At 39.6% G+C, this 22,603-nt stretch overlaps 1 protein-coding gene across 4 annotated transcripts in view; it reads left to right on the forward strand.

The window, feature by feature from the left end:
* The window catches only part of LOC8032369 (organic cation transporter protein), a 46,827-nt gene that overhangs the window by 13,457 nt on the left and 10,767 nt on the right, over positions 1-22,603 (forward strand). For all 4 annotated transcript variants that reach the window (XM_040222151.2, XM_029976625.3, XM_029976624.3 and 1 more), the window contains 8 exons: positions 2,115-2,384; positions 7,988-8,091; positions 8,924-9,078; positions 11,940-12,108; positions 14,124-14,271; positions 15,529-15,614; positions 20,949-21,163; positions 21,985-22,166. In XM_040222151.2, coding sequence (XP_040078085.1) covers positions 2,115-2,384; positions 7,988-8,091; positions 8,924-9,078; positions 11,940-12,108; positions 14,124-14,271; positions 15,529-15,614; positions 20,949-21,163; positions 21,985-22,166 — 1,329 coding nt within the window. The remainder of the gene's footprint in view (positions 1-2,114; positions 2,385-7,987; positions 8,092-8,923; positions 9,079-11,939; positions 12,109-14,123; positions 14,272-15,528; positions 15,615-20,948; positions 21,164-21,984; positions 22,167-22,603) is intronic.

Below are 22,603 nucleotides of genomic sequence, written 5' to 3' on the forward strand. Positions count from 1 at the left end.
ATACCCCTTCATCCTGCTCTCACCGTGTATTTATATCCCATAGGAGGTCATGAAATACAGAGTAGGTAACATAAACTAATTATGATCTTGAAATCAGGTTCGACAAAGCGTGCAACCCGTTCTCCCACTGACAAACTAAATCTATGAAAGCGAACATCTTTGGGAATCAATTGCTATTGCTCGATTTGGAATATTTCCATAAAATGGCGCATGAAAACAAACGTATAGCAGTTTTGATGAAGATGCAGCAATTTTTTCAGGGTAGTTTTCATACTCGCCCAAGCTGTAATCGATTAAGGGTATCGTGACAACAACACTGATCCTTTTAAGCTGGCCAATGTTGCTCTGCTACAAAAAAAAAAAAAAAAAAGCCTAGCTCATAACAAGCTTTGTATCGAAAAAAAAATAGTTTTTTTTTTTTAATTTACACGAAACGTGATCCTTGAGGCCACGAAGTAAAATGTTGAGACGATTTGCAAGGCTTAGATGCTATGTCGACCATAGGCAACGACGTCATGCACGTGACATGCACGAGTACCTCTGAGAAGTATAGCTTCAGAGAAACTGAGTCTGCCGATGAGGGAATATTTTTTGCAGAAGCACAGATTTCTTAACACATTCCAAAAGAAAAACTAAATTTGAACTCAAGGAAACACCTTGCCGTTTGACAGTAAATATACTTCAATTTCAATCGTAGGCTTTAAGAGATAAATGATTTTTTACCCAGCGTGTAATCGTCCCACCGTTTATTTTTAAAAGGATGTATTGATTTTTAAAGAGTCGCGAATACATCAAATTTTGATGCTTTCTTATCTTCTCCTTTAATCATAGATATGCAATGCCCGGTTTGTATATTAAAACTACACAGGCTCGGATTGTCACCTTTTCCCATACGCAGTTGGGTGAGAACTCACATGTTACAGAAATGCATCCCATGCGGTATACTCACATGTATATTTTGAGGAAGTTAATCTCTGACGTTTTAGCGGCCCTCGCATTGTGATTCGATGATGTGATCGGCTGTTCTTGAAAGCCTTGTGCATAAACAGAACAACAATCAACACACGGCGCCGGCTTCAAATGTCCCCAATGTGGACCTTGCAACAAGGATGCCACACACTGACATTATGTTCGAACAGGTTACTTACGCATAGTTTGCGGCACCTTAGAAAACGCAGGGTGTCCCGAGTCTTTTGTTTGGGACTCGATGAGTTTGCGTCATTAGCTGATGAGATTAACCAAGGAGATCGTGTCATTTGCCGATAAGAACGCCGAATAACAAATCACAAATGACACAACTGAATCTAAAAAGACGCGTTTCTTAAAGGGACACTCACAGAGTATTTATGCTCGCCAAGGTTTTTATTTGTACATGACTTATGGGAGCCAAACGATTTAGCAAACAATTCGCGGCTCGAAATTCGTTTTCTTTCCGCCCGAAAACCGCCGGTCGAGAACTGGCCGGTTTGAGCAGCCTCACCCTCTTCTCCATGTCCACGTGCCGTTTTTTGTGGTTTAAACAAAACCACCAAAGATAATCACAGTCGTGGGTTATCGCAAACACACATGTGTTTTTGCGATGACCCACAAAATGTAGGAATCATATTTTGTTCATATATTTAGTATTGAGTGCACTCCATATTAATAATACAAGCAAAATATGATCCCCATTTTTTGCGGCTTCTAAAAAGCTGCAAATTTATTGATTGAAAATAAAAAGTCACACAGGCACGTGACTTCCGGCAACAATCTCCACCTTTATATTTCTTCTTCCTCCCAAGTATAGTGCAGGTTTCGGTTTCTAGCAGTTGCGTTTTTTACTCTAATAAATATAAATGTGACTCCGTAGCATAATATTCATTGGGCAGTCTTCCGACACCAATATGAACTGCCAAAAAAATAATTAGGGGTGCTATAATTGGCGACAACTTTTCTTCGCAAAGCAGTGGAGAGGAGGAGAACCTGGGCGCAGCTTTATTCAGCGCTCAAACTGGGAGAGGGAACGCGTGCCAGCACCTTCCACTGCATTACCAAGAAAAGTTGTCGCCGAGTATATTGTCCATTTAAGGTGTCAGTGATTGTAGTTTCTTTTTTATATTTTCATATGCTTGCAGGAACACTGGTGCGCGCGTCCCGCTTCTTTCAGCAACTGGACGACGCAAGAGTGGCTGAATATCAGTGTTCCCTTGGAAGTGAGCGAACTTGGTGTGGTGTCGCGGAGCAGGTGTCATGTGCTCCAGTGGGACGGTCAGGACGCGGAGGGGATTCGATCTGATGCGCGGTTGTGGCAAGGACAGAGCAATGGATCTTCGGTGCCTACGTCGGTTCCATGTACAGAATGGGAATTCGACTCATCTTTTCATACGAGGACTGTCCTAAGTGAGGTGAGGTGCTTAAAGGTCCGCTTTACTTAAAAGGATGGCCGCTGTCTTTTCGCAGTGTCCTGTAAAGTCACTTGATTTGGTGCATCTTACTTAGGACCGATGGTAACTGAAACGGCATTGCATAAACAGTAATCTCTGCGCGCATCGTTAGTAGTTCGGTTTTAATATTAGTTTCTTAACAGAGAATTCGAAGTACTTTCGAAAACATATTATTTATAATATTACACTTATTTGCCTTGAAGGTTAAAGGAGACCAATGCTAGAAGCCATCGGAGCTGCCTTAGATTATGTTTTTAAAGGGGCACTGACACTCCAAAGGTTATATTTTTGTTGTTGTTCAAAACGATAAAAATTGTAGTCATCGACATGCAAAGTACACCACAACGTGAAAAAAAAAAAAAAATACCCACGCGCGCGTGCGCCTTTAAATCTTTGGCGCTTTCTCTCCTACTTCTCACATCCTTACTTTGTTTTATTTGTGACGTAATCGATTATGAAATTTAAAAGCTTTGTAAGCGACATTTCTGTAATATTTATAATGGCATTCGTAAAACATTTTTTTACGCAATTGCAAACGCACTACGGCCCTTCTTTATAAAATACCGCAAATCGAGGTCGAGAGTGGTGTCGCCTCCTGGCTCTTTGTCCTCTCTCGGAAGACATGGCGGCGGCGCGGCGCTCGGCGCATGTAGCACTGATGATGACCAGTGAGTCAGAAAATCGAACTAAGTTCTCTTTTTTAGGTGCCAAACGACATTTCAGACTTCGGAAAGCAAATTGTCAAACGGTCAAAACAGCTGGTTCTGTGTACAGTTTCGATTGTGACTCCACCGGGGCAACCACTCAAGCAGAACCGGCGCGACGTGGCCCCTCAAAGACGCTCACAAAAGTCGAGTGCACGTTCTTTTAGATCTCACACCGCTCGAAAGAATGGTACATGGATGAAAGGGTCCTAAAATAACGTTAAACTCGAAAGTGAAGCATCGCCTGCTCGCAGCGATAGACGCCACGCACGGAGAAGAGCGGTTGTTCGCGGGACACGGGTGAACACGAAACGTCGGGCAGGGACGGCTCGGGGGCGTGAGAGGAATCCTATGTGCAGGACGACTCAATGTTTGACGTCACTGCGCTGGCGAGGATCGCACGGCAACTTCAAGTTGGGCTGTTGGCAATTATTTGTATACTTCACAAATATTGAGTTTTCAGGTTTCGAATTTTGAGGGTAATGTTTAGGCATCGTTTTCAATCGTTTCGCTTAATAAAAAAATATATTATTTTGAACTGTCAGTGCCCTTTTAAGGAAGTTTTAAACCGTACGAACTGATTCACTAGCAAGAATTGGTCGTGTCTCCAGCGATGCTTTGCAGTTTTGACAATTGAATGAAGGGTTAGAGTACAATAGAAAGAATAGTCCTGCTAATAAATTTGTAACATTAATATTTTTTCACTAGTTCGCCGCATTTTCCTTGTGTAATTTGCCTCTTTTAACAAACTTAGAGTAGCTGACGCCAGTATAAACGAAGAATAACTCATAATTGTTGTGATTGACATTTGGCTACGTTAATTGAATTCTCATTATAGGACGTAAAAGGCCTTATAACAAAACCACCTACTTCCTGAAATCTGCCCGTTCATGCGTCCACGTATACACCACAGCGAGGAATGCGCCCGCAACTGGATTGGTTACTTTGGTATCATAATGAAAGCAATGTGCGAGAGCTCTTGCTTTTAATTGATCCAGTACATACTGATCACTTACGAGGAGTCAAACCCAAAATCTTGGCGCTGGCTAAGATGCACACTTGTGTTCCTACTAGATTTTTTACACACTGATGATCTCCGGAATGCATGCTGATGTTGCAAAGGAGGGTGGTGGCAGTTAATAAACAATCTGATGTTTTGCACTCAAAGAAATTGCTTTTAAATGCCTTAATAGCACATTTAAGCAATCGCCCCACGTTCGATGCGTTATAGGACTTTGCCCTATTTTTTTCGAGCACGGCACAATTATACTTCCTCTGGTTATCTTTAGGCTACTTGTTGGCTCGCGCTTCCACCTTACCTACATTCTGAAACTTAATGTATGTTTATTTTTGTTGCCTTGCGCAATAGAAAATTGCTTAGCACGAGCTCTTGTTTCTATGCTATCCTGTACTTTGAATTACGTTTCCTGGATACACACTGACCTTGAAATACTTTATACTGGTCTTGACAGATGAATTGAGATGCTCTACCTTCGAAGCTTTTTAAACATGCTATATTTTTAAAGGGTATATTACGAGGTGCTGATGTCAAGGGATTCTTAGTTTTCGTTCCGTACAGCATGTCCCCTAAATGAAATTTTGTTTTCTCCCTGCAAATGCAAACTACGTATCGCCTGAATGCTCAGTCTCCGCCTATATGTTGAACTCGTGGTTTGAACTGGATAACAAACTTTTGTAATTAACCACTATTCTATTCATGAATCGGAAGTGACTTTTTGAAACTTTTAACGGAAAAATGAGTTTTGTTTTTTTCTGGTTTGCGGCCTTCAAGCCCACGTATTCATGGGTTTCGTGGCCCACCATTTCCCCCCAAAAAATGTACAAAAATCGATTATAACTTTTTTTAATAAAATAACGCATCGTTCTGAAACATTAGCACCTGGTTCGAAGAACAATCGCTACATCTGAGCGGACACTGAACGTTCAGGGATGCGTATTTTATTTTTACGAGAAAAAGCAAAACAAAAAAACACACGAAAGCATTGTATTTGGCTTTGGGAACACCGTGCATTTAGCTCAGGACTAATTGAGTCTCTGTACAGGAGCACATCAAAATTTTATCACAAACACTAGTTCTAAAAAAGGTCCCCTATTACAAAATAAAATTAATATTGTACAACTAAAGACGGTCTTTCTTAACTTAAACATATGTGACTGTTTTTTTTTGTTTTTTTAAAATATGTTCTCAGCCCGAAAACTTTAGCATGCACTATATATAGATATAGAGAACGAAAGGAAGAGATTTTAAAAAAGTGCTTTCTGAGAATTATGCAACTATTGACAATTGGTTAATTGAGGGAACAAAGTCGTACTAATACATCAAGAAACAACTAGAGTGTTTCCATGTCAGCTTTTGTCATGTGGTGTATGTTGTGATCTCAATAATTGTTCTGAGGCTTTCGATTGTTCCGAGAAAGCCTTTGAATAAAATGTAACCGTATCAATGCAATTTGGAAAGACAAAAGTCTAGGGAGGTGGCAAAAAGTTTTTTATTTATTTTAATTATTTATTTATTTATTTACAGAGTACCTACATTGCCTCGAGGGCATTATTGCAGGAGGGGCAGTAAATAACACACATACATAAAAAAACACAAAGTGATCACTTGTCCGCTCAGATTAGATATACAGCCGAGAAAAAAAATACACTGTTGTCCAAGGTGCTCACCACATCATCAGGCAGCAAGTTCCACTCTCTAATTGTCTTTACAAAAGAAGAATGACAGAAGCTGTTTTTTTATAGTTGTTTTGTTTTATAGTTTATGGTTTTAACCTCTGTCATACTAGCGTATGGATCGTAGTTGTTACTAACAAATCGCGCTGTTGATTTTGAAGTTTCTCTAATCTATCGATAGGATAGTGCTGTTAGGGATCCCATATAAGGCACGCATAATCAAGCATTGACCTTACGTGCCAGAAGTAAAGAGTTTCTTTTACGTCTCGGGACGCGTGTTTAAAATTTCTACGGATAAAAAACAACATCGGCGCGCATCTTCGTGCCAGCAGTCCCGCTCCTCTTGGCTAAGGCTCGCAGCAAAATTGCGGCGCCAATCATTCGTCGATTGACGGAAGCTAACCCAGGCATCGAAGTTTATTTTTGAATCAGTGCCGCGTTTCATTTCGGTAATTATATTGTTAGTTATTTTTAGGAGAATTTTATAATTGGACATTTACAGCATGTCGTTTATAGAAGGCAGATGAGTTGTCTCACTGCCCCCGAAGACGGAGCAGTGCAGCACACTGCGCGGACATCGGGGGCTGTGTTATTCTAGTGCTTTGAGCTCTTTGTCGTACGGTTTTTGCACTGCCGCAATTACTGAAATTTACCCCAAAACGCGAAGAATTATTATTATTTTTTTGTAAATCGTAAGGGTGCAGGCGAGCTGGTGAATATTAGCCATGTTGAATTAACCTGAGACTGGGGTAGAAAAGAAACATCAAAACGTGGAAGGGACAAAAGCCTGTAAAACCTTTTTTTTCTTCTTCTTTTTTTCCTTTGTGTGGGTTTCCACGTGCTTTGGCCCACCTATCATTTCCGTGTTTTTTTTTCTAGAGAAGGATCGTGTTATGATTCAGAAGTATCTGCTGTATATAGAACAGTAGGGGAAGAGTTCCTTTCGTTCAAGTTTGAGGGTGGATGGACGTTGCCTTATCGCGTCGACCTGTAAACGTTGTCAACGTTATTGCATTGTGTGATGAAGGATGTGGCGCTTGATCTGTATAACTTCGTCCTTTTTTGTTGGTGGAGATGACCTTGAGATTGAGACTATATAAGGAGGTGGACTAAATAAATGAGCTAGCTGAGTTGGAGGCGTCGTCCTGTCTATTTTCTGTCCCTTCAACGTTTTGATGTTTCTTCTCTACCCCAGTCGCAGGTTAATTCAACATGGTTAATTATTTTTTTCTAAAATATAAACACTTCTCGCTTGAATAAACGACGGCCTGACAATATCCAATTCAAATATGCCAGCTAGAGTTAATAAATAAAAGTTAGCGAATTTGAGTTAAGACACCAATTGTTCCTCTAAACTCTTTCCCTAAAGTCCTCTATGGTCGATAAAACTATTCTGCAAAAATAATATTTTTATTCCCAGTTTCTTTTTCATTTTGTATATTTTTTTCGTTTTAATAAACAAACACCCTGTATACATCATCATCATCATCATCATCATAATTTCTCAAACCTTGAAGGCCTTTACGGGCGTTACACAAGAGGGGTGCAGTACAAGCTGGTGAGCATTGTTATATAAAGCAAAGAAGAAGGAAATATGAACACTTCAACACTTCGAGGAAAAACCATGTAATTAAACGAAAAGAAAATACATAAATAAAATATTTCTACAAACACGAATCAATATTGTTAATAGTGCAACTGCAAAAGGTGGCTAGTTGGGATATGAATGTGTTATGATCTGCTTGGGGTCAGGATACCGTTGGGCAGGTTATTCCAGTCTGTTATTATTAATGGCAAGATGGAGTTAAGATACCAGACAGATGAAGCGAAAACTGGACGGACTTTACAGACATCATCAATGCGTTATAAACATATTGGCAGGTAATAATTAGAATGATAAACATTGTTTTTTTCTTACTTTTTTTTAAGTAACACCAATTTGCCAAAAGCAGCGGCATTGAAAACGTTAGAATTAGAGTTGAAGAGCGCCTACGATAGCAATATAATCTGTAATATTCATTTTGGAATTAGCACATTTTGTCGGGATAGTAAAATTGCGATACGTGTCCGAAATTGTCAGTGTGTCCAAATGCATGCTTTGTTAACTTCTTTTTCTAGTTGAAACAAATAAAACTAATAAATTTCACATGCGCATTTATTTTTTAGTGGAACACGGTGTGTGGGAACCAGTGGATGCTGGGGATATCGCAGTCAATCCTCATGTTCGGCTTCATGCTCGGCAACTTCGTTTTCTCTCATCTTTCAGACTGGTAAGTCATTTTCAAGCATTTAATAATAAATAGATACAGGGATATCAAAATTAAGAAATAACAAAAAAGCTGTAGAAAAATTTTGATTATATTCGCGAGCGCAAAAAACGAACGGATAAAAAATTGCCCCATATCCCGCACCCTTCAGGCAAAGACAGTGGAACTCGGGGAAGTAAGAAGGTACTCTTACTTCCCCGTGATGCAGTAAACAAAACCTTCTCAGGTAATTTATGTCTCAACGGCGCTTCAGTTCTCACCGCAGATGCTTCCACATGTTGAAGGTTACCGGCGATTTAATGTTTTTTTTTTCGTACTTAATATCTTGAACATTTTTAGCTTGAGAGTTAGTCCATCGCATTGCAAGCCCGGAGAGCCAATTCATTGCAAAAGAATGCACGAGAATGTTTGAAAGTACGCTCGGGAGACACTCGAATTTTCTATTTTATTGTTTACCGAAAGTTTAGAAATTTTTTTAATCCTCATTATTTTAGATTCACCGAAGTTCTAGAAAAGAGTATTTGATAATTTTCTGTCATCCCAGGCAAAGACCGAACATCCACATTTACGAGTTTTTCATCGAGGCCAGTTACGCCTGGCTTCGTCCTCAAGGCTTTCGTTTATTCAGAAAATTACGAGGAGACATTGAAAGAAATGTAAATCTTTTAACCAAGTTCCTACCTTGATTCGCCGATTTTACTGTGGCATAGCAGCTCCTGCATTTAAAAGTACTGTCAGCTGAAATAGCCAACAAGTCGATTTGCTGTATATAGAAGCGTTCCTGACTTTATTAGTTGTTTGGGAGTTTAAGACGATATACATTCTATATTTTAAGGTGTGGGCGACGTCCTGCCATCTTCGCGGGAACCTTGCTGTCCCTGATGTCGGGAGTGGCAGTTGCGTTTGCCAGTTCCTTCTCCATGTTCAATGCGTTCCGCTTTCTGGCATCTACGGGTCACGGGGGCATCACCAATGTCGCCTACACTATTGGTAAGTTTGATATCATATTTAAATCACGTCTGACGTCCTTCTCTGTAAGGGCGTTTTTGTTTCTGGTGCTGTGTGCCCTGCCATGTCCTGTCTAGAGGGTTTTTCAAGGTACTTAACCAACTTAACATGCTGAATTCAAACTGCAACCTGAATATAGCCTTTGGGGAAAATGTTTAAGTACTTCAAATGCCTTTTTAGCGCTTTGTGCCTTCTTAGACGCGTCATGAAGCTACGTAGCTATGTCGTGAGGCTTTGTGAACTAGCTTTGCAAGGCAAGAAAGTGTAGCCCGATTATTAGCCTTGAAATGTCTCATGAAAACATGTAAAAAGCAATCGTCCTTGACTTGGTGGTTTCGAACTCCTATAATTATCCTTAAAAGGCAACTGACAACTTCGACTCTTCTAAGGCTGATTAGTTAGCCTAACGCCTCAGAGGAGCTGCCGGTATTGCTCCCGTTGGAAACAATATAAAAAGGTCAGTTTTAGTTGCATCATACACTTAGGCCATAAAATTTGTTCTGAAAACTAGAAGGACTCGTCTACAAAACGTCTGAACGCTTTGTTAATTAGCAGAGTAATTTGTATTATAAACGCACGTTTCGAATTATTCGCGGGAAACAACCTCGTCCATCGAATTCACTTTTCTCTGTTTCTTTTTGTTTCGGCCACAAAACCGCGTCAGTTTTTGCTGCGCACTTGGCTGGGCCTCGCCTCCTTCGCCTTCGTCGCGTACTTTACGTTAATCGGCGCCTCTATCCTAAGTGTGACATATATAAATGATTTCCTATCGGTCATGGGACCATTTCCGCGTGCTCACGAGTAGCGATTAACGGCCAGCAGCATTAGGTCTTATCTTTGCGTGTGGCTTTCATGGGACTAGCCACAACGTGGCGTCGGCAACGTTTATGCCCTTGGTCCAAGTTCTTGCACCAGTCATCTTCTTGCTCGAAGATGACGAGAAAGAAAGCAAACCCCCACTATCCCTGAAGTTGGCGTAACTATCAAATCCTTACGTCTGCAGGTGGTGTTGCCGAAACCATAGTTTTTTGTAGTGCAATACTACTCCATGCTTGGATGAGCCCCCACGTGAAATCTACGATAATTTCTGTTTATACTTCGTTCACCCTAAGTTCAGGCGCATACAACGTTACAAGTTGATGAGACCAGCCAGTCAGCGTCAAAGGCGTACCATCGTCATGTTTCTCAACGTGTCCTATTATCGCTGGACCAATCATAAACAAAACATACCTAGTGACTTGAGCTTTTGAGGCTGCTTAATTGGTCCCAGTACCTGGTAGCGTTGGCAGCGTCTGGCCTTTAGCTGAAATGAGGTATAATCTATTGGCATCACTTCAGACTAATGCCTACGTGAATGTGAACAAAACGGAATTGTTTCGACTTGAGACTGAATATGTTATATTTATATTAGGCAGTGATCGGCTTCTTCACACTTTCTCGTGAACGGCAATCACGGTCACACACAATAGTACGTTACGTGTAGAAAACTATCAACTTCTGAAATGCTTGTTTCATATTATTTGGAACAATGACGCTGGAGGAAACTTCCTTTATGTTCAAGCTCACTCATGCGTGAGAGTCTGCGAGTTGAAATGCTTAACCGAGCGCCTTCGTGTTTTGCTGTTTGTCAGTGGGATACCTAGGTTCATCAGTAAGTGTCAGCACGTTACTTGGAGTAAATGCACCTAATTTTGGCCCTGTCCGTACGCCCATGTAGCAATTTGGATGCACGCTTGCATATCTGTTTTGCTCGAGTGTGTTACAGTGCACTTGGGTATGCAAGGAATGCGGCCATATCGTAACATTAACACAAAGCTGAGACAACTGTGGGAGTTTTATACTTTTGAGATGTCTTCTGGTTAAAGTTTGCATCCCAAACTCAAATCCAGAAGGTTGAAGCGCAAAATTTTTAGTCAGAACCCTGAAAGTTCCGGATATAAATCATGGCACTTTCAAATGCGTCTAATGCTTTTGGTACAAACTTGCGTTTTATTATTTAGTTTTTAAGTTCAAGTTCTAGCAATTAATTTACTCTGTCATCTTGTTAACGTTCATCACCTGCTCAGCATCGGTGGTGTTGCAGTAGTAACAAATTTGATTACCTGTTGAGAAACAGGGTCGATCCTCGATTATTAATGTATTTTGTGGACCGCAAGATACAAATTGAAAACTACAATGCTGAATTTCAAGCTATAAACTCGTGCTTCTTTTATTATATCATAAGATATGTGTTTAAATGTTCCACATACATAATCATAATCTTTATTTGGAGAGTTCGAATGTTATTCTAGGGGGCGTGCGAGGCGAAAGGAGAAAGGCGGAAGCCCGTACGCGGGCGCGCCAATTCCCCGAGAAACGAAAATTGCATCCAATACCAAATGAACGACTGTACATATTAATCTAAATACACACTCGGTAACATGCAGAAGTGTCATGTTTTGTGATTGACCCTGAATAGACCGCATTTATTTTTGCAACGATTATGTCTGTTTTTGTTTTCTTTTTATAAAAACACAAGAAAGCATACATGCGCTTTGTTTAGAAAAGAAAGAAAGGGAAGTATAGAGTTAACAGAAATTGCATGAGTACACTCGTTGATCCCATCCATTTCTTAGGATTGACAACAAAGTTTCCACACTCCTCTGAAATTTTATTACTGTAATCCAAATCTCACATGTTTTATGAAATATTTACTTACCCAGCGTTGAACAAGTAGGACCTCTATGTTTTAGCCGATTTGGCCCTGCCCTTTGTGGCTTCAGTTCACAGCTGTGTTCGCCTTCATATCGAAGTGTTCGCTGTCTAGGTGGAACGACTACAAAATGGTAGTCTTCGCTTTGCAGCCATCGAGTGCGTGGCCCCTCGCAAGCGAGCTCTGATTTCCATGCTCCAGGAAGTCGGCTGGGTTCTGGGCCTCATTGTACTTCCCGGTCTGGCCTACCTCCTCACCAACTGGGTACATCTGCAGCTCGCCATCTCCGCGCCTTTGATTATCATGCTGCTTGTCGCCTAGTGAGTATGATACGTAAACGTGTAAACAGTTTTATGCTTCGTAAGATAGGCCTGCGTTCTAAGAGTAATGTGGGCTGTGCGCGCTTCCCACCCACAATAAATTTTGTGACATAGCGAATTTGTAAGCTGCTGTGATAGACCTGGCAGCTCATATTCACTGGCAACGTAATAACGGAAATGTTTTATGTCAGAGGCGCGCGTGGTTTTGGAAAACGGTTCTCGGCTCGTGCTAAAGTATTGTGCATGTGCGTTTGCAGCCTTTTCTGTACTTCTGCAAGTTCTTCGACTTAAAAAAAAATAATACAGAGACACAGACCAATAGCGCGGGACCAAATAGCATATAACAAAAAAGTACTGTCAAACTAGCACATGTCAAAACAACAGGACGCGATGAATGAATTGAGGCATGGCACTCAAGTCGAAGTCGCATCAGCGCTAAATATTAATTTAGCACACCGTTATTCATTTTATTTCAGTCACTGCTAGCAGCGTACGGTGTGCTACCATGTTTAAGAACTTGAATATTAGAAGTTTCATTGACTGTTTATATTGGTGTGGACTTTATATTATGTGTTTTGCGAAAGTTTATGTATTGTACTTTCTTTACATTTTGAGTCCTTCTTCCTTAGATTATTTACTCGTGTGCATTACACGCTAAATTGTTCACATTTTGTTGAGGACACATCTATGTAGCCAAAACGAATTTCGATGACTGACAGACATAAATATGGGGCTTACAGCATATATAATATTTGAAAGTCAGAGGTGAACGGCGCTCGAAAGGGAATTACCCCTGTGTAGTGCTCTTCCGCTTAAATTGAATGCATCTTCGTTATTTTTAAAAATAATTCTCGCAAATAAATCAATTGCATTTCACCGAAGCAGCAAGACATTTGCCTTATATATATTGCGAGCTGTATTTCTATTTGCTTAATTATTTATAGATGCCAGTTCCTTCAGTGCATGTGAGCTCTGAGTTTAACGTCGACGATGGCAATGCGTTTTGACTCTCAAAAATATTAATTTATTGTAATGAGCTTGAGGTGTGAGCTGACGAGATAGAACTGGTTAGCAAATAATTTTCAATAGACAAGGGAGCATTGTGCTAAAACTATTTAACACTGCATAATTACGCAATTTGAAGAATACTACGATAATGCTTTCAGAGAAATACATTAGAAGCACAATTTACTAATGCAGATTTCGTTGTTCATTGGTCAAAAAGGGGCCATTTTCGTTTGTGCAGTTGTCAAGTCGTGCTCTTTTGACGCTTTGATGCTTGCGCCCTTAACCATGGTGTTTTGTTGCGTGCGGCATTTTCGCACCCTGCACTGTCGTGCCAAAATATACACAGGTTAACATAAGAACTCTTCCATGCTTCTATTACATGTATTTGTAAGTTATTCAAGTTTGTGACGTCAGTTTTGTTACTAAATTTAGCGGAAAAACTGAATGCGCACTGTTGAATTATGGGACACCACAGACCTACACACCAATGCAGTTTGTTCGCTAAATTTAGCGGGGAATCGAATTGGTGTATAGGTCTGTGACGTCCAATAATGCAACACGCGCGGTTACGCCGACACCGACGCCGCTATACGCGGAAACGGGCGCCTAAGAGCTGCGCTCTAAAACGACAACCTCGCAGATAGTTCACTAGGAGCTGTGCACCGGCTTGATACAAAGTAAAGCTTCAGATAACGGTTGCCTACCCTACAACCTAGGTCTTTTTACTCGTATAAAAAAAAAAAAGCTGCAGTTCGGGAGTTTTTATTGATTTTGATATAGCCGGATTTTTTTTTTTAAATTTTATTCATTTATTAATTTTTTGGGGGGAGGGGAGTTCTTGGTTGATATTCAAACACGGAGCCCTACTTACAACATATAAAGCGCACGCGTCACGTGCACAATCAAAGAACGCGGTGAACTGAAGTGGTCGGGGTTTAGGTTACTTTCCCCTTTGGAAAAAGTGCGAAGTTCCTAACGACATTAACGTTCCATCACTACTTCCCTAGCATCATGGAAGAATCTCCCAGGTGGCTTCTGGTTGTTGGCCGGTTTGAAGCGGCAGAGGCAGTCCTTCATAGGATTGTCAAGAGAAATGGTCTCCACGTAAGGGAGATTGAGAAGCTGGTTCTGGAATCTAAAGAGAAGGTTGAGCTGGTAAGTCTGAACTACTTCCTTAACATTGTTGTAGAAATGTACAAGCGAGTAGGAGAAATAATTTTTATTTTGTTTACCTCTAGTTTTAGCGAGCCATATTAGGATCTATATAGATCGCATGACTGCACCGTGAAATGGTGCTATTCTGTTCCCGTTTGATTCGATATGGAATAAAAAACGAAACATTTCGTTATTCAATAGTTCACTTCCGCGGGAAGACAAAAAAATATGATGAATGAGATTGCACCGCGCCAAAAGCACAAAAACACGATTTTGGAGCACCTGTTGAATATTTCGGTGTTTAAACACTGCCGACAAAATGGCTTCAAAAAATCAACCAAAAATGCTTACTTATTTTTTATATATACTTTGATTGTGTAAGCTTCAAACTATGAGATTCGCCCTTAGAGGAACAAGTCAACCATCTTGGACTTGTTCGGCTCGTGGAAGGATCCAGCTTGCCTGTACAATACATTATGCACGGCAATTTATATCACACGCTTGTAACTCGGTTTGTGGGTCACGAGGAATGTGAAGACCAGAAAATTCAAGATGTCATTTAAACGCCGAGGAAAAAATGGAAAACGACGTAGTTCTTGGAGATTATTTGTTTTTCTACAAAACTACTAGATTAGGAGCTGATTGACGCACCTCCAAGAAATGTTGCATATTCTATCGAGTTGCAAGAAAACAAATGCATAGTTTAGCATAACGTACTTACTGTATTAAAAAAGTTGAAGACTGGAAAATGAAACGAATAAGCAAAGGCGTGTTAGCCACTGCTATCTTTAACTTTACGGTTTTTGATAATTAGTTTCATGTGGTCTTTCCAAACCTTTTCAATTTGCTAAATAACACAATTAAAATTCAACTGGGGATCTTTTTTGAGTGAAATGCGCTTATCAAATCATTATTTGATGATGTTACATTACCATACTGCTAGACGCAAAAACAAAATATCACTTTTCAATCAACTGTTGAGGTAGTTGGCGTACTTTGTTTTTTACGAGTGAAAGAGTGAACGTTGCGGTCACTAAAAGATATTTTAAAATATTTACAGCAATTTCCTTACACCAAAAGTCGTTCCTCGTCATAACAGCACGTTAGGGCAAATAAGCGTCAACATATCTGACCTGTTGCATATAATTTGACATAAAAATGCTACACCAACATTGAAGTGTTTTATTCCTTTGTACTAGTGCGTTCCTGCCACCAAATTCCTGATTTCCTAACAGTTTGTCCTCCTCTTTATTACAGGAAGATAAGAGGAACAAGTCAACCATCTTGGACTTGTTCCGCTCATGGAAGATAGCAATCATCAGTATTTCTACTCATGTCCAGTTGTAAGTATTCATTCATTCAAATATATGAAGCTAATTAAATGAAGCATGATACAAGTATATATATATATATATATATATATATATATATATAGCAGAAACAATAAACATAAGAGGACAAGACACAGGCGGGAATATTTGTTCAATTGAAATTTAAAGAATGTGCCTGTGTCGTTCTCTTACTGTTTTATTATTTCTGCCACCTATATACTCATCCTAACACGCTCTTTAGGAATATACAAGTTTTCCAAAACACCCGGTATAAACGTGCTAATAAAAGAAGTCGCAAAATATACTGACATACTAGAATAAATAAATATGTGTAAATTCATGCTGCGATTTCAGATGATGGCTTAATTTATTTCGAGGCTCACATAGCCGGAACCAGTCTATTACAAGTAAACACAATAAAGCCGTGAACATGTTTATACAATAGGCAAGCACTGCGAGCCCACAAAAGTTATCTGTAAATTACTTTTTTTATAGACAATTAGAAGTGTAAAAAAGATATTTCTAAAGAAATAACTGATTTACTGAAATAGCGTGGCCACATGTTGGAACCTCAGGGTGCGAGTGCGAAGTGATAATTAGTAAATTATTTACCAAAGCGGAAGTACTATATTTTATATAAATGTTAGTCGGACAAGGTATTTTACAATTAGAGCTCGTAAGTAGCCAGTATGAGTAGTCGGCCGGAATCAGGTTGTGGACTGCAAAAATTTAAGTTCTGCTTTGTACTATTGTGTATTTATTATACCCTCTCAAGGGCCTTCAACTGCAAGTTAAGGTAAAACATGGCAGGAACTACATTTGTGAGAGGCGTCAGAGGCCGTTACAGTCAAGCTAGTTGGCGCGACATCATTATCCATAGTAACCATATGTGGGAGAGTTCATTCATATCAAAAAACCGAAAATTAAAACAACAAATTATAGAAAGATCAAACGTCTAAACACCAACAAATCGAAATCGAAAAAAAAACAACACGAAAAGTATTATAGAAAAAACGCAACACAGTTAAAATATCGCAAACATCATGATTCTGAAAACCCATATTGCGAAAAGGGCGAAACACAAAACAGCGAAAAGTAAACATACCTCCTTATCTCATGACCGAACTTCCTTCGCACTGTCTTGTTAAGAGAAGCCAACTCTGACCGTGTACAACCTGCGTTATCGGCTTCGTGTTGGCCTCGTTGTATCGTATAAAAACTGCAATGTTGGCGTGGTCTTGCAAATGTCACTTCATTGCAGTTTTAAAGATAATTATTCGCCTTGTCATCATCACCGCGCCGTTCGTTTGAGGTCACAGTACCCTCCATTTCTCCGGTTGTCCGCAATTACTGTGGACAACACGGGCAGCGTCAAAGCATTAAACCATATTTGAGGAATCGCGCAAAATCAGTCAGTGTGAATTTTAGTAAACAAGGGACCCCTCTGCTATAAGGCAGAAGAATCAGAATGTGTTTTTGTTTTTGTTAATAAAGCCTGAGCTACGCGGAGAAAGGTTCAAAGAAAATCGTAGACTGATTCAGAAAACAGAATTTCATTATTTTTTACATATTTCCGGAGTTTGATAACACTTCTTTTTCACGCAGAATTCAGAGGCCTCAGTAATGAACAATTTAAAAAAAAAAGTAAATAGGATGACACTGAGATGAGCGAGCATAGTAAAGATTGCGAGCTGATTCGGCCATTTCTGAGAGTTTTTTTTTCACGGCCTTTAAATTTGCCCGTGAAAAAGAAGTGGTGTGCAATCTGAGCTAGAGCTAACGCCTCGCGCTTCGCAAGATGTGCGCGTGAGTGTTGCGCCATCGCTCCATTTCGGGTTTTATATTCTACTTTAGTGGCCTGTAATTGCTTAAAGTGTGCAATACATTTGTATTGAACAATCATCTTCCAAAGGTGTTATAAAATAAATATAAAGGAAAGATTTTGCACTAAGGCCGTTGTAATGTATAATATTTGTCAATTAAATGAATGATGGCATGAGTTCAAAGGTGTTATTGCGTCGTGCACAGGTGTATACGGAACAGGAAAGCTCTACACAATTGCGGGATGACGTGAATAAAGTTGCACAATACTGCAAAAAGTTGAAGTTGAAGCTCAACGTAAAGAAATTGGATCATGTTTAGCTTTAGTCAGAAAAATAAAAATAAGTTTATATCTTCTTTCAGTTGATTGCGCATAAAACGCAAACATAGGCGATGCTGTAATAAGGGCCGGGAAAACACTTAAATTTCGGCGTTGAACATTAAAAAAAAAATTAAACCAGTTTACGAAAGAGCTTGCATATATTGCCTATGTTCGCCCGGCGTTGGAGTATGCTTGCACTGTCTGGGATCCTTCCTAATGATAATGCCTATCCGCGCCTACCGCTTCGTCCTGAGAAGGCATGACTTTTACGCAAGTGTCACTGATTACTGATAATAATGATGAGCTACGATAAAATTCATTATTATTCCAGCAAAAATACGTTTAGAGTTTTTATATAGTATCTATCATAAAACCACTGGGCAACAGTAGTTTATCATAGCTATGATCTCCTAATTACATTTTACAACGTCACTATCACATTCACAAGGCACACAGGCTCCTTACGAAGAGGGAATTAGGCATGAGTGTTTTTTTTTCTTTTGTTAAAACAAAGGAATGCTCTGCATAGTGAGATTGCTAGCGCGGCTAGTGCGAAAGGTTTTTTTTTTTTTTTTTTAATATTTGCTTGACTTTAGTGTTTTATGTCGCTAGGGGGTTCAAACGAATAATTAACAAAGAATAAAATTGCATCATCTTCATGCATTGCAAAGAATACTGTTTCAGGTGTCATATTCTGAAATTTTATATCTTCGGCTTTATATTGGACAAATTAATTTCTCGGCAATTTCAATTCCGATATTCCGATATTTCGGCGTTATGAGTTGTGCCTGTTTGAGTCTTCGGCATTTCATACTTCCGCGTTGCGATAATACTGCGGTTTGAGTTTGGCCATTTTCGATTCTTCGCTCGTTGAAATCGCACGTTAGCCACCAAGACGTGTCATATGAACGTTACATTTTTGGTACATTAGGAGCGGCATCGTTCGAACGATTTTCGTTCATTATTTCCGTCTGACTTGTCTATGTAGCTTAAAGTTTGTTTTGCATGTACAAAGCAGCATTTCGTTTTCGACAGCTGCCGATTTAACGGCAACCTACACGTTCCTAATGAAGGCGTGGCGTCAAGAACCATTGGTTCGGTCTTTCTGTAAAGCGCCGATGTCCGCCGCGACCGTTATACCGAAATAATTGAAAGTTTTTGTCTCAAGAATTATTGGCGTAGAAATATTTCCAGTATTCAGAAAACACACGCCCATAGGGCTTGCTTCGTTGAAACGCAATGTCCAAATATCTTAAAGCACTGCTACTCTTAAGGTCGCAGGGTTGAGTACTGTGACCCCTTTTATTTCTTGTATTTATTAATGACATATCATCGACCATTAACTCGTTCATAAGGCTGTTTGCGGAAGATTGTGTTTTGTACAGCAGGGTAGACAGTGTTGGTGATTCAGCTTTTTTGCCGTCGGACGTAGATAAAATATCAGATTGGTTCAGGATTTGGGAGTGGGGCTTAAATGTGGAAAAGTGTGTGCAAGTCACTTTTGGGAGGAAACCTAACCCTGTTCCATCATGCCATTTTATTGATGATCATAGATTAAGTAATAACAGTGATGTTAAATATCTTGGGATTACTTTGTCAAGCACCCTTTATTTTTGATGTTCATGTCACTGGAACTGCTAAGAAGGCCAGCCGCACTTTAAATTTTCTTATTCGAAATTTACGCGGTGCTCCACACAAGCTAAAAAAGACTGCCTATTGAACAAAAGGTAAGGGCACAAACGAGCTGGTGGTGGTTAAACATTTCGAAAAAACCCTGAGACTGGGACAATAAAGGACGGACAAACTTTTGAGCTGTGTTTGAGACTTTGTGTTTGTCCGTCCCTTACTGTCCCAGACTCAGGGTTTTTTCGAAATGTTTAGACTGCCTATTGCTGTTTGGTAAGACCTACACTGGAATACGCATGTGTTTTGTAAGATCCGCATCAGAAGTACCTTGCAGATAAGTTAGAAAAACTTCAAAACCGTGCTGCGAAGTTTGTGACATGAAATTATAGTAGGAACAATAGCATAACAGAGACGAAAAATGTACTTGGTTGGGAAACTTTATTGTCAAGGCCCAGAGATTTTTTATTGAGGTTCTTGCTCGCAATTTTTAATGATATGACTGGTATTGATAAAAGCAACTACATAAAATTTCCTAACTACATTTCAAATCATGTGGATCATACCAGAAAAATAAGGGAAATTTTTCGTAGAACAGATTATAAGAAGTTTTCATTTTTTCCACGCTGAGTGGAACCTGTTACCAGAGTCTTTGTTTATTCGCGACGACGTGGGACCATTTATCTCAGGAAATGGTTTTGGTTTTTAATGTTGTTTATGTTCTCTGTTTATGTATTTTCTTTATTGAAAGCCCAGGTTGTACATTCAAGTGTTCTGTTTTTTTTAATATATTATTGAGTGTATTAATCCATGGGCTGTACCTGCTATAATGCCAAGTTTTCGGCGCTGCAGCTTCTTTTCTGTAAATAAAATTTAAACAAAACGGCATATGAAAGCGGGTGGATTTCATTAAAATGTGGTCATACTTTTATGGGGCAAGATTGGTGCATTGAACTATATTTAGGGATACTGTAATATAAGTAACTAATAAAGAGCAGATATAACTTTCTATTGCAGTGCGTAGGTATCATAATTATGGGCAAAATAAAAACGACTTAAGAAGTTAATAAATTGTGGATAGACTAACAGTAATATGAAGGTTACACTGGCATAATTATGAAGTAATTTCTCTCTAAGACTTTTTGCGTAAACATTTTCTTATTCCTCTTTGACCAATCGAAGTTGTAAACTATAACGTGCCTGAAAAAAAAATCTTCCTTAGGAATCTTTAAATGCTCAAAATCAGAAAAGTGTCTTGTGCTTACAGGAGTGAAAACTAAGGCACGCCAGTGAATGCCAGTTTCACCTGCGTTTAGAATACATTGCTTTGATATTGCAATTGAACTGAAATGGTCTACAACTCACCACAATACGAAAATATAGCAAACAATGCCATCTCTAAACGTATTGGCTTCCGTTCGTCATCGTTTAAAAGTTTATATTGACCAACCATTTTTTTTTAATTGAAAAAGTACACACGACACAATCTGTAAACCTGCATGTAAAAAATTCTGTGCATGCTCGGCAAAATAAAAATCCCGTATCTTGACAGTAAATATTTGGTTCGTTTTTCCTTACAGAGCAGTCGTGGTGTTGCTATATTACGACCTCATCTACAAGATAACGGACTTCGGAGGAAGCCCATTTATCAACTTCTTACTGGTGGCCTTGCTGGAAATTCCTGTGATACTGGGGGCCATGGTGGTTATCAACTACCTTCGACGGCGGGTCATTTATTTCATCCTCTACGTTCCCTCAACTGTGGCTTGCCTAACATTAGCATTTGTGCCAGCCGGTGAGTAGACTTTTATATTTCCCGTTTTTCTGTTGCAAATTCCAATATATATATATAAAAAAACAATTGCTGCTCTGATAATTCCATTGTCTCCAATGTGTCAAAAAGGAGTAATGGTATCAATCACACACTTTATATGAAGGAGTCACTGTTTCGAAAACCTTTCCTGATTGATATACATGGCTTGTTCGTGACGTTACCGTTTCATGCTAATGGTCGTTCCTATAAAAAAATCGATGATACAATATGTGCGCTACAAAAATAATCGCTCAGCAGTAATGCCACCGCAATGTTAGCCGATGTGACGTCAGTGGAGACCATGTGTCCGTGGCGTGTATATTATGTGACATACGCTGACATTGTGTACTCGTTCCTACTTGTCCTTGGCAAGTTAAAACAAATTTGGTGGCGCAAATTAAGTACTAGAAAAGGTACACGCCCAGAAGTAAGGTCAACACAATGGCATTTAAAATGACGTTAGTGAAAGTTATGTACACCCGCTTTCCATGTGATGTTATCCCATCATCCTCGTCGCTATTCCTACTTGTCCTTGTGGAGAAAAATATAATCTATAGTGCAAATACTGCGCTGCAAAAAGCACACACTCAGCTGTAAGGTCACTAGAATTTCAGCTGATATGACGTCAGTAAACGCCACATACAGAAGCCACTGATCAGCTAATCTAGATGCAACATATGAATAAATTAGTAAAAAAATTATTGGGGAGCGCTGTGCAGCGTCTAATTTAAATTGTTTTTATCTAATTGAGATTACACGAAGAAGTGTATCTCACGGTATATTTTGGACGTGTGGTTTTGCAGACATGGTGTGGTTTCAACTCGCCCTGGTGATGGTAGGGAAGTTTTGCGTGCAATGTGCCTACAGCGTGATCTGCGTTCAAGTCACAGAGTGCTTCCCCACTGTGGTGCGAGCTGTCGCTCTGGGAAGTGCACTAACTGCCAGCCGGGTTGGTGCGATCGTTGCACCTTTCTTCAAAGATCTCGTAAGTTAGCGATTCGTTGATGGTGCTCTAAAAACCTTTGCTTTCAGGCATATGACTCAGCGAAATGTTGTATCGCTGCCCCGTGGCATGACTTGATAGAAAACTGCAAAACGTAAAATTTGCCCCGAACTGGTTGCCGAAATAATCAAATTTGCGAATCCAAGCAAAATGAGCCCTCGTTGCGTACATTTTGTTTTGCCGAACACACATACATGAAGCGCATGAATTAATAATGCCTGCGCTAAATCTCTATAGGATTTTGTTTTGTTTAACATTTTACTTTCTCTCCATTCTTACTATTTAGACTTAAGTTTAACTGGTTAAACTTTTACATTGTTTCTTGCTCTTTTCGCCGTGAACGATACCAGCCCTTGGCCTAAGTCTGTACACATTAAACAAAACTAAAAAGGATTACAAAGCAAAACAAACGAAAAAAA

The sequence above is a fragment of the Ixodes scapularis genome, unplaced genomic scaffold (genome assembly GCF_016920785.2).
Source record: "Ixodes scapularis isolate PalLabHiFi unplaced genomic scaffold, ASM1692078v2 PGA_scaffold3__209_contigs__length_174095766, whole genome shotgun sequence".
NCBI lineage: Eukaryota > Metazoa > Arthropoda > Arachnida > Ixodida > Ixodidae > Ixodes > Ixodes scapularis.